Here is a 13,005-nt window from a genome sequence, read left to right on the forward strand (position 1 = left end):
CTTTGCTAATAAAAATCTGTTTCATACCAACATTAAAAATTCTAATTGCTGTCTTTCTGGGTTTCCTTAATAGGTAATAGGTCTCTCAAGTGAAGAGAAATTTGTGAATCATAGCAATGGTCGAGTCTAGCTGCAAATGGAAATTTGGAGCTGTTCTGAAACGCTTTCTGGAATAATTGTGTTTGACTGGAATCCAATTCTTGTGAAGTCCCCAAGGTAAGATGACTTTTAACAGTGACATAGAGATGGCACTTTCTAAAGACCTAGAATTTGGCAGATGTGAGTGTTTCTGGGGCTCTGCTCATCTTTTCTAAAGGTCTCCCTCTTATCTAGGATTCTGGGGTTTTGAGGCTCATGTTTTTTTTATTTTGAGCTCTAATCTTTTGGACGCCTTTCAGTTTACAAAGAGTTGTACGGAGATATGAGTTGTAAAGACCTTGGATTCTCACTAAACAACATTCATTTTAACCTGGGGAAAATACAGCCATTTTTGAGAACATTTTTCCCCATCTGAAAATTGAAATCTTGTTTCAGATAAAGTCAAAGGTATCCTAGAGCCTGCTTGTATTGGTTTGAGAGAACTGATGGTGAAATTTTCAGTGTGAGCATTTACGCCTTGGAAATCAGCAAATGCTACAAATTGAGACTTGACTTGTTGTTTTGCTGATTATATATAATTAATAAAGTGATGAAGAAAATGTCAATAATATTTATTATACTTAAAGGCATATTGTGTGTACATTCCTCCTCCCCCTCACAAGAATCAGTTTTTAAATACTTATCAGTATGCATCTGAATGAGATGGTCTAAGGGCCACAAAATCATGAATTTACATTATCCAGAATCATGGAGAGTTGTGAGAGATCTCTGCAGCTATTACATCCAAGCCACACTTGATAATATCTGAGAAGTTGTCATCCATTCTCTTCTTAAAGATATCCGAGGAGAGGGAACTCACTGTTTCCTGATGCAGCCCATATCACTTTTGGACAGCTCTAATTGTTAGCAAGTTTTTACTGTTATCTAGTCTGTAATGGCTTTTTCACAACTTCTAACCATTGCTCCTGGGGCAAAGCAGAAAAAATCTAATCTTTTCTGAAAGGCAGCCCTTGAAAAACTTGAGAACATTATGATGTTCTCAACCCCATGGTTTTACCATGGCTCACTTTTGACACATACTTCTTTTTTTTTTTTAAATTTTAAAATTATAACATTTTTTGACAGTACATATGCATAGGTAATTTTTTTTTTTTACAACATTATCCCTTGTACTCCCTTCTGTTCTGAATTTTTCCCCACCTTCCCTCCACCCCCTCCCCTAGATGGCAGGCATTCCCATACATATTAAATATCTTATAGTATATCCTAGGTACAATATATATGTGCAGAACCAAATTTTATTGTTGTTGCAAAGGAAGAATTGGATTCAGAAAGTAAAAATAATCTGGGAAGAAAAACAAAAAATGCTCACAGTTTACACTCATTTCCCAGTGTTCCTTCTCTGGATGTAGCTGATTCTGTCCATCATTGATCAATTGGAATTGGATTAGATCTTCTCTATGTTGAAGATATCCACTTCCATCAGAATACATCCTCGTACAGTGTCATTGTTGAAGTGACACATACTTCTTTAAAAAAAAGCTGAAAATCTTATGTTTGTTTGTAGATTCAAATAATGAAAGGGATCTCTAGCCAATGAGCAGCATGGCGACTTTTCAATAAGACTTTTTTAAATCAAATGATAGAAAGCCAAAGAGAAGGCTGGATTTTTAGTTTGGCATTTAATAGTTTTATGAAGTAGGAATCTCCTTGAATGTTCCCTCAAGCAAAAATGTTAATCTATGGATGTGATTCCAGATTTCCTGGAGGGGACCTATTGGATATGTTCTCAGAGAATCACCTGGAGTGTTGTTCACCATCAGTCAAACCCAATATGCCATGACTGTTTATAGATTTAATAATGCTCAAATGCTATTTAAAGGATCAAGCAGGGAAAAATATAAAAAAATAGCAGTTCTAAGTCATTTGCCAAAAAGAGCAGAGTGATACAGTAGAAAGAGAATATTTGCTTTGTTATAAGAAGACCTAAATCTGGAATAATACCACTATAGCAACTTAAAGAGATACTTCAACTTTGGTACCAGTTGGTCTATATGCCATCTGAGATCACTTCCAGCTCTAGGTTCTGTGATTTTGTTGATTAGTAACTTGGAAACTCCCATTGTGAAACCTCCCTCCAGCCCTCCAAAAAAGATAGATTCCTAACAGTAGTTGTGCTTATGACTTAAGTCCTAAGGAATTGGCAGAGGTACACGGAATTGGAATACATTGGCCAGAATTGCAGAGTTAGTGATCTTTGAGGCTGATTTGGGCGTAGATCTCCCGCCTTCAAGGCCAAGGCCTTATCTACTATTTCCTCTGCCGTCCCAGATTTTGTGGAGCTCAGAGAAGATATGTTTTCTGGACATTGCATTTGTATTTTTAATTTTTTCTTCAAGTAGAGCAACACAAATGATTTCTGAAGAGTTTTATCTGCTACACTGATCATTTGTAAAGTCTAAATAATTTGATGGCCACAAAAAGACACTTTACTGTTCTTGCTTAAGATATCAAATTCTGAACTGCCCTACAAAACCTGGGGGCCTGTACAATAAAACATATGTCTATGCTTTGAGATCAGGGCTTTTTCATTCACAAATGCTTAATTTTGGGGGGCAGAGAAGGGTATTCAGCATTTCTTCAGATTTTATATAAACAGACATACATATATGTGTATATATACACACACAGTGTATTTTAACAAAACCACTTTGAAGCATGTAATTTTCTTAATTCATTGTTTAAAAATAATCTAACCCAAATATAATTATCAGGCCATTGAATTGGATTCCAGAAAAACAGGGTTGATCTTAACACCTAAGTATGGAATTCACTTTGGAAACACTTAATTTTAAGATGAATTTACAGACTTGATTAATATTACTTTAAGAACAAGCTATCAACTCTGATGATACCCTCTCCCATCCAACAGGTAATTGTATACTACCGCTTCTTTCTGCATTCTCCCACCTCTGCAGTCTTGTCTTTCTCGTAGCCTCCTAAAGTATTGCTCCTTCATCAAACAACTTCTTTTTCTGGTTTTAGGATGAGATTCTCTGCCAAATCAGTGCTACTGTCTCATTGGCTCCTCCTGGTCTCCGTGCTAATGGTATGCAGTAAACTGTTGTCAGCCTCTAGCCATCATCTCCGGGGACACCCAGGTAGGAACTTTAAACTCATTATGCACTACTGAGATCAATTAATCACACTCATTCAACATCAGAGCCCACTTTTTTAGTCACTGGTAATTGACTAAGCTGTGGACGGTGTCTTAATAACTGGGGCAAAAGATGGCAAAAATATCAATGCAATATTTTGGTGTGTCATGAGTTGACATTCTTGGCGTTTTCAGAGTGATCTGTTTGCATTTTTCTTTTTTTTTTTAATACCTGCATTTATATGGTGCCCTTTCCTCAAGGATTCTAGAACAAAAAGGGAACCTGTTTTTATTCATTTTCCCAGCATCCCTTTAAAGTAGGTAGAGGTAATCAGCTAGTCTGTATTGAAATCCAATTGAATTGTTGAAAAATGAATGAAAAAGCATTTATTAAGTGCTTACTGTATCCGATGCTACAAATCAAGCACTAGGGATACAAAGAGAAAAGTTGTAGTGATAACTTGTGTACAAAAGAAAGTTGTTTTAATTCACATTCATGAATAATAATATTAACGAGGGTGATGATAACAAAGCTTGTGGTAAAGTAGAAAGCAAAACGACCCTCAAATCAGAGGACCCGACTTCACATTGTACCTCTGCATCATGTTTGGCAATTCGTCACCCTCATCGACCTCCGTTTCCCTATCTGTAAAATGAGAATGTTGGATTGCAGCTCAAGATTTTTGATCTGATGAAAGATGAAAACTTCATAAAGGGGCAGAATGAGAACTAAACAATTTGATTCATATTAAGATAAAGTTTGAAACATTTCATTTTGGCTTAATGCAAGGAAAAACAGTTTTTGACTATCTGAAAGGGGGACAGGCTGCTTTAGGGGGTTGTGGGCTTCTCATCAGAAGTCTTCAATCAAAATGAGATGTGTTCTTTTTGGGTGTTTTGGAAAGGGAAACCCCTTCTGAATATGGGTTAGACCAGATGGATGGTCTCTAAGGGCTAGACTCTGATAGTCTATGATTCCGAGCAATTCTGATCATTTTCATGGTGGATCTGTGATTTTGTTATTTCTGCAGCAAGGTCAATAGGCTGTCATCAGCAGTTCCTTTGTTTTTTCCTTTCCCCCCATTTCCCCTCTTTCTTTTGTTTTCCAAATGCATATGTGTGCTCACACACATGCATACACACACACAAACAACATACGCTTCTTTAATCACCACTTAGAATGACCTACATTGCAAAACTCCCCATAGAGTCATGCTTTTTCCTTCATAATTCATGGTTGTCAGCAGACTGACTGTCAAACAATTAATCCAGGTCCTGAGAAACTGCAATTTACAACATGGCAGTCCCAGAAATTCTCAGACTTTTGGATAAAAGACTTTAGCTTGAATCCTAAGCTGTGCTGTCTGTCAACTTAAAAATTGTAATGTATAACCTGGAAAGGGCTTTCTTTTGGTTTAGGGATGCTAAACATTTTGATTCTCCATGCACTTGCTGTTTTTCACCACATAACACTTAAATTCGAAGGTCATAAATCATTTTGGACTCAAGTTCATTTTTTTGAAATCCTCTAAAACTCATTTTCCCCCTCGAGCTACACATTTTGATGAAGATCAAGCCAAATCATGATGGAAGTTTGAGCAAATCAGCATAAAATCAATACGGTGCGGCTGTTCCAAAATGCCGACAGCCAGCAGCTTACCCCACCATGTATCTCTAGCTGACTTCCTTCTGGAAAACAAAGTGTTTTAAGTCATTAGCCTTATCTGATTAGTCCACATTGCTTTTCCTGGGTGGAGGTCGAGAGACACGCTTGTCATCAGGCAAGGAAAACATTGCAGCCAGGCAGGTTATTAACAGCAGATTTTTCAGATTTCAGAGGGCTGAGCTCGAGGGACAATGTTGAAAGGTTATTAAAACTTGAAGGAAACGGAGGACAAGGCAGAGCCTTCATTTGATTGGGGTCAAATTCTTGCTTCATTGCTTAGCCCTTTGAATGGGGAAAATGTATCATTTCAGGGACAGATCTGGATGGGGATGACAATGGTTTTGAGTAGTTATATAATAGTAATAAAAGAGGCAGTGTGGGGCAGTGGGAAGAATAAAGGTCTTGGAGTCCAATAATGGGGGGTACAGCTCCAATCTCTGATCATTCCTGGTGAGGGGCCTGGCCAAATCACCCCCTTTCTCCTGGTGACTCAGTTTCTTTATTTGAAAAATGGGGGATTTGGACTAGATGCACTTTGAATTCTTCCCGGTTTTAGTGTTAGGATCCAAAGAAATGATGTAATGATAACTTCCAGTTTCTCTACAGGTAAGTGCCTTCTGAGAGGCCTGGGTAGTCCCAGCCAAACATTGAAAGGCACAATGAAAAGAGGAAGGAAAGAAAAGAAATCTTTTTAAGAGTGAAGCATTGTGACAGGGAATTTACAAATATTATCTCATAACATCTCTGGGAAGTAGGTATTATTAGTATTGTTATTTTATTATTGATTTGTTTTTCATATTATTGATATTTTACAGTTGAGAAACTGAGATAGAGATTAACCAACTTGTCAATGGTCATACATCTAGTATGTGCCTGAGGCCATATTTGAATTCAGGGCTCCCTGACTGAAGGTCCAATACTCTTTTTTTTTTTTTCCCCTGAGGCTGGGGTTAAGTGACTTGCCCAGGGTCACACAGCTAGGAAGTGTTAAGTGTCTGAGACCAGATTTGAACTCGGGTCCTCCTAAATTCAAGGCTGGTGCTCTATCCACTGCGCCACCTAGCTGCCCCTCCAATACTCTTTCTATTCTGTCTCGTAGCTGCTTCCAAAGCTAAGCCACTTCTATAAGTTTTTTAAAAATCCTAATTTTTGGTATAATATTCTCATTTTGCGACCTTTTTTTCCTCTGTGGAAGAAAATTCCTATCATCCCCCCACCTAATTTAGGCCTTATGACTTTGTTGTTGTTGGCTGTGACCCTATTTGGGGTTTTCTAGGCAAAGACTGGAGTGGTTTGGCATTTCCTTGTCCAGTTCATTTTACAGATGAGCAAATTGAGGCAAATAGAGTGAAGTGACTTTCTCCGGGTCACATAGCTAGTAAATGTCTGAGGCAGATTGGAACTCAGAAAGAGGAATCTTCCTGACCCAGAACTGATATACTATCCACCACGTCATCTATTTGCCTTTATTGCTTTAAGTTTAGATATTAGAATAACCTCTTGCCTGTTTACTAATCCTGGCTCTGTAATTTATTACCTGTGTAAACATGGAAAGCTCTTTTAACTTCTTTGGGTCTCATTCCTCATCTGTAAAATGAGATTGTTGGAATGGGTGGGCTACAGCATCTCTTCCAGCTTGACAGCTATGATCCTGACTCTCTTCCTCATCCTCCTCACTCCTCTGACTCAGGGGTTCTCAAACTATGGCCCGTGGGCCAGATGCGGCCCACTGAGGATGTTTATGGGGCCCACTGGGTTGTGGCAAATGGGCTGAGGGGCGGAGACACAGTGTGAGGTTTTGTTTTTACTATAGTCCGGCCCTCCCACAGTTTGAGGGACAGTGAACTGGCCCCCTATTTAAAAAGTGTGAGGACCACTGTGAGTCTGGGTCCATCCTAGATAAGGCCCTTAGCTTAATCTTCCTAAATCACCGCAATGCTTGTGCCACTTGCCTGGTCCAAACGTTCATTGGTTTCCATTGTTTACTCAATAAAACTGAAGCTCCAAGTTCTCCCTTGGGCTCCTACCTGCTTTATCTCCTGCCAAGCTCCCCATTTCTTCCAATTACTCTGGATTATTTGACATTTTTCTGTTTCTGGGATTTCGAGATATTCCCTCTGCCTGCCATGAGTGCCTTTTTCTTTTTTCTTTCTTTTTCTGCTCTCAAATGTATGAACACTGACTGGAGACAGGGGACCTGACAAGGATTCAAATCCTAGCCTCCTGCTTTCTATCTACATGATCTTAGGCAAGACCCTTTATTTCCTGAGCCTCCGTTTCTTCATCTCTAGAGTCAAGCATTTGGACTAGATGTCGCTCAGGTCCCTTTAAGTTGTAGAGCTAGGAAATGATGGTCTTGTAGATACATTCTTTAAGACCCAGTTCAGTGGTTTGCCCTACCACGATGTATCCCCTTGTTACCTAGCCAGGAATATTTTTTTCCAGGGCTCCAATGGTATTTAGTTTGTGCTTCTCATAAAGCATCCCATGGTGCTTTGTGTTATAGACATTTACAAATTAGCCAAATCGATTGTAAACTCTGTGAGGGCAGGGACTCTATTTTGAATAGTGTCTTGTATAGTGGTAAGCCTATTGCTCTACCCGTAGGGAATGGTTAACAAATATTCATTGAAAGAATGAATAATAACTATGTGATGATTTTTTTAAATGGTAAAACTGCCTGGGAGTGGCTAAAATGTTGCTCATCTTATGGTATTCTATGTAGAATTCTGGACTTGGGGTCTGTAAGGCCTAGATTCAGATCCCACCTCAGATACTTATTACTTGTGCAACTAGGGGCGAATACTACAATCTCTCTAAGTCTTAGTTTTTCCTTTGGAAAATGAGGAAGTTGGATTCAATTTAACAACAACAATTAGTATTTTTAAGGCTCTTCAAAATTTACAAGATACTTTATATGCAATCTCATTTGAGCTTCAGACAACCCTTGGATGTAGCTGCTGGATGTAGCTCCTTTTTATTTTTTTTTTAATTTTATATTTTAAAAATTAATTTTATAATTATACATTTTTTGACATATATGCATGAGTGATTTTTTAAAATAACATCATCCCTTGTATTCATTTTTCCAGATTTTCTCCTCCCTCCCCTAGATGACAGACAATCCCATACATTTTACATGTGTTACAATATAACCTAGATACAATATATGTGTGTAAATCCCATTTTCTTGTTGCACGTTAAGTATTGGATTCCGAAGGTATAAGTAACCTGGGTAGATAGATAGTAGTGTAGCTCCTTTTTATAAATGACACAGAGACAGACTGGGGTTAATTGACTTGCTCATGTCACACAGCTAGGAAGTGCCTAAGGCCAGATTTGAACTCAGATACTTTAAGTCCAGTGTTCTAATCACTGTACCACATAGCTGCCTGCTAAGACCTTTCTGACTATAAATCTGTGATTAAGCTTTAACAGCTTAAAAAACTAAAGCTTTGGGGACATCCTGTACATAGAACTGATGGATACAGAATCAATGTTGTCTATATCAGCCGATTTTGCTTTACCTTTTTTCTTTGTTTCAAGGGAAAACTCTTTAGGTGGGGAACAGGTTTGTTTAGAAACGATTGGGTTGCACAAACAAAAGGCAGAAATAAAATTTGAAGGAAGAAGTAACAATGTGGGATATATATTAAATATACACATATATACTTGCGTACATTTAGATATATGTCTGTGTATATATGTGTATATGCATACATGTACATAGCCACTTCTCTCTCTCCTTCCCCATATCCGTCTGTTTCTATCTTCATCTAAATTTCTATTTTCACAGCTACATATATAGTTATATCTCCTTTTAGAGAATTACAAGGTATGAAATTAATTTTGAGAGGGAATAATAACATTAATAATGGACGCTAGGTGGCACCATAGTGGATAGAGCACAGAAGTGGGATCAAAAAGATTTGAGTTCAAATCCAGTCTCAGACACTTACTAGCTCTGTGATCCTGGGTAACTCCTATAACTGTCTGCCTCAATGTCCTCATCTGTAAAATGAGTTGGAGGAGGAAATGGCAAACTCTTTCAAACTATTTCAGTGTCTTTGCCAAGAGAACCTCAAGTAAGGTCACAAAGACTAAATGACTGAACAATAATAAAAATAACATCCATTACACTGTAGTCAATGGGACACTTGACTTCTTCAGTGAATATATCTTTTTATCAATTTAACTATTTCTTCCTGGTTGCTCCCTTGAATGCCCTTCTGCATCGTAGGGGTACCAGCTCAGTTTTTAAGGGATCCATTGATTACTACTGGCTCTCAGTCCCTTCCCGGACCATCTTTTTCTTTTCTTTTTCTGATCATATATTTCCTTGCTGCTATCTCCTGTGCTCCGTTGGGTACAGCAATAGTTGGTGGAAAAGAGTGCTATAAATTAGAAATAGAGTGTTATAAAGTGGGCTCAGCACCTGCATCCTAATCCAGAGATCCAAGGAAGGTTTCACCTTCTTGATTAATAGCAAAAACCTCTCCCATATAGTTTCTGATACAATTCTTTGTTAAGCTGATGAGCTGGGACCTCTCTACATATTTATATTGATACAACTTGAGTATTTTGATTTTTTCTTTCTGATTTCACACCTATATAGAAGGAAAGTCAGAATTTCCAGAGTGAGAGCAATTTTGTCAATAAGTATTGAAACAGTCATCACCACCAATTTTAACTATAATTAAATTCAACATGGATCTAAAAAGTGTCCATAACTTGCAAAGCACTGGGGATATCAAGGCTATCCTCTGGCATTTAAGGCTCTTTCTTGCATTTCATGTCTTATACTTCTTTCCTTTCCATGTCCTCTCCAATTAACAACATTACCAATAGTTCCTGACCTTGACATTTCATTTCCCATCTCCGTGACTTTGCCCTGACTATCCCCTATCTTTACTTTTATCTTTTGGTTTTCCTTTCTACCTTCAACATTTAAGCGTTTTCCCATAATTCTCTTCTTCTGTCCCTTCTTGGATTACTTTCTATATTTTCTACATATATCTAATATGTATCTAGTTATTTACATATATTCTTCCTATTAGATTGTAAGCTTCTTGAGGACAGATAGACTTGTTTTTACCCATTCTTTGTATCTCCAACATTTAGTGCAGTGCTTGACACATAAGCAAACTGCTAACAATCACTTGTTATTGTCATCCCGGATTAGAGTTGTGGGATTGGCTTGATAACTGACTGACTTTGGGAGATGATGGAAAGGAAAGAATCAAAAATAACCCGAGTGATCTCAACCGAAAGGGGAGACAACTTAAGGGGGAAGATAATGAGTTTTCTTCTGCACCAGGGTGGAACTTGAGATCTCTAGACTGGAGGAAATCATTAAGGATTAGTATAAGGTAAATTCAGGATAATATCATTAAGGCCTTGTAATTGGTGGTAGAATTTAAGCCAAAGTGTGAGAATCAAAGAATTCTCTTTTTTTGGAAAACATTGCTAAGGGACTTGAGTTGGGAGGTAAATGCTATAGGATTTTATTTGTGGAAAAGCAGGAATTTTTAAAATTTTTTTGCTGAGGCAGTTGGGGTTAAGTGACTTGTCCAGGATCACACAGCTAGAAAGTGTTAAATGTCTGAGACCAGATTTGAACTCAGGTCCTCCTGACTTCAGGGCTGGTGCTCTGTCTACTGCACTACCTAGATGCTCCTGAAAGCAGAAATTTTTAACATTTATGTCCAGGGAGATTTATTTTGCTATCACTCCCAAATTAAAACAAGTATTTGTTATTTTTTGAAGGGAAGCTGGGGGTGTAGGACAGTCCTAATAGTAATAATGCTCATGATGAAAATTTGCATATATGCTTTGTGGTTTTCAAAGGGCATATCATACATTTTATCATTTGATAGGATATAGGATATATATTTTTTTCATTTAATAGAATAGTTATAATTTTTTCCAGTAAAGAAATGCATTTCTGCAGGCTTCAGGGGGAGTCTTGCTTAAAAGCATCAGTTATTAAGAGAATAGCAAATATTCTTTTTGCAAAAGGAAAGCCCTCTCACCTAGGCCTTCATTATTTTACATAAAAATGACAAAATATAACACCCTAGAAAGAGTCCAGCATTAGGGTATCTTTAACATAAAGCTTCCAGAAAGTTCAGAGGTCAAGAGGCAAGCCTTTTTTTTGGTAGGTGCTAGGCTAGTTAGGGTATGGAGTGCTGAGGCTGATTTCCTAAAGCTTTCTGAATATTGGATCTGTTTTGGATGTATGTGCAGCACCAGGCATTCATCACTAGAGGGAAGCAGACATCACCCAAATCCAAGCATGCATGCCATATGGCAGATTTAAAAGGCTCCTAAGACAGAATTGGCCATTTTAGAACTGATATTTTAAATAAGTGTTCAATTCCGAAGAGATTTTAATGATCCTGAGAACCTTCAGAAATCCTTTAGTGATCCCTCCCCATTATCCTGTATTTATTATGTTTATGCTTAATATACATGGACAAATTACTTCCCCTATTTGAATGAAACTCACTGAGGATAGGGATTGTCTTTTGTCTTTGAGCATAGTCCTGTAGAAAATATCTGCTGACTTTTTGATGGAATGATTGATAAGGTCTGAGCAACAGCATTGCAAAATCAGAAACTTGGGAGACTAATTTAATAATTCAATTTAGTTATTGACTGTCTTGTATAGTCCATTAAGGAAGAGGGAGAGAGACATATTTTTTGCTCTCACTTTAGAGGGAGCTGTTGAGGCCATGGGATATTAGCCCAGTAGAATTTGAAGGCTTATGTACAGGTCACCTCTAATCTCACCAAGCCTCTGGGAAAAGGAGATCAAACCAGATGAATCTCTCTCTCTCTCTCTCTCTCTCTCTCTCTCTCTCTCTCTCTCTCTCTCTCTCTCTCTCTCTCTCTCTCTCTCTCTGTCTCTCTCTCTGTCTCTCTCTGTCTCTCTCTCTCTTTCTCTCTCTCTCTCTCTCTCTCTCTCTCTTTCTCTCTCTCTCTCTCTGTCTCTCTGTCTCTCTCTCTCTGTCTCTCTCTCTCTCTCTCTCTGCCTCCCCCCTCTTTCTTTCTCTCTCTCAATTCTCTCTCCTCTCTCTCCCTCTCTTCTCTTCTCTTCTCTTCTCTTCTCTTCTCTTCTCTTCTCTTCTCTTCTCTTCTCTTCTCTTCTCTTCTCTTCTCTTCTCTTCTCTTCTCTTCTCTCTCTCTATACACACACACACACACACACACACACACACACACACACACACACACACACACACATATATATATATATATATATATATATATATATATATATATATATATATATATATATATATTCCTTTGATTTTAAGGGAACCTAGAAATAAATTAGACTTACTTGGCTGTAAAGAGTTATTTATGCCAATTTCTCACTTTGCAAATTAGGTTCCTACAACATGACTACTACTTCTCCCCTTTGCATTTTAAGGGTAATTCTGATGAGCTGTAGTTTTTAAACTGATGTGCTCTTTATTAGCAATCAGAATCAGTTAAACTCCATTAGCTTTTGAAAAGGGGATTTATTGAATAGTGATATCAATAATCAATATAAAACATGATCTCTGACATGAAGTCACTGGGCTCAAACTTAAAGTAAATTGGCAACAATGCACAAAGAAAGAAGGTGGCCACCTGACTTCCAGTTCTTGAAGTCCTTTTCTCTTTTTGTAGAGTCCTCATGAAGTTCCTTTTAAGTATAGCTTTCTGTCTACGTGGGGCTCAAGAGTCAGTGTCTCTGTTCAGTCTTTGTAATGCAGGGTCTCATTCTGTAAAAACAGTTTTTTTTTCTTTATAGGCATTTTTCCTGTATGTTTTTTCACCTGTTATCAGTCACTACTACTCTGGAGGCCATTGCTACTATTCTGATGGCCAGAGACACTCGTTACAGAAGCCTCAGATTTCCCAAACCAGGTCACCTGGAAACTGTTACTCAGAATATTTATTTACTTCATTTAGGAAAGAATAAACCCAATATAAACAAAGGTGCCATGTGGTCCTATACAGCCTCTCTCCTCCCTCTCTATCCCAAAAGATTAAAGCTTATGGCAACTCTTTTTACTCAAAACCTCCAAGGAAA

The 13,005-nt window shown here is 37.9% G+C and overlaps 1 protein-coding gene across 1 annotated transcript in view; it reads left to right on the forward strand.

The window, feature by feature from the left end:
* Nucleotides 1-13,005, forward strand: part of TAFA4 (TAFA chemokine like family member 4) — a 188,531-nt gene that overhangs the window by 54,043 nt on the left and 121,483 nt on the right. Inside the window, exons 2-3 of the mRNA XM_074284142.1 lie at nucleotides 74-216; nucleotides 3,145-3,260. Coding sequence (XP_074140243.1) covers nucleotides 137-216; nucleotides 3,145-3,260 — 196 coding nt within the window. The 5' untranslated portion in view covers nucleotides 74-136. The remainder of the gene's footprint in view (nucleotides 1-73; nucleotides 217-3,144; nucleotides 3,261-13,005) is intronic.

The sequence above is a fragment of the Sminthopsis crassicaudata genome, chromosome 1 (assembly GCF_048593235.1).
Source record: "Sminthopsis crassicaudata isolate SCR6 chromosome 1, ASM4859323v1, whole genome shotgun sequence".
NCBI classification, from domain to species: domain Eukaryota; kingdom Metazoa; phylum Chordata; class Mammalia; order Dasyuromorphia; family Dasyuridae; genus Sminthopsis; species Sminthopsis crassicaudata.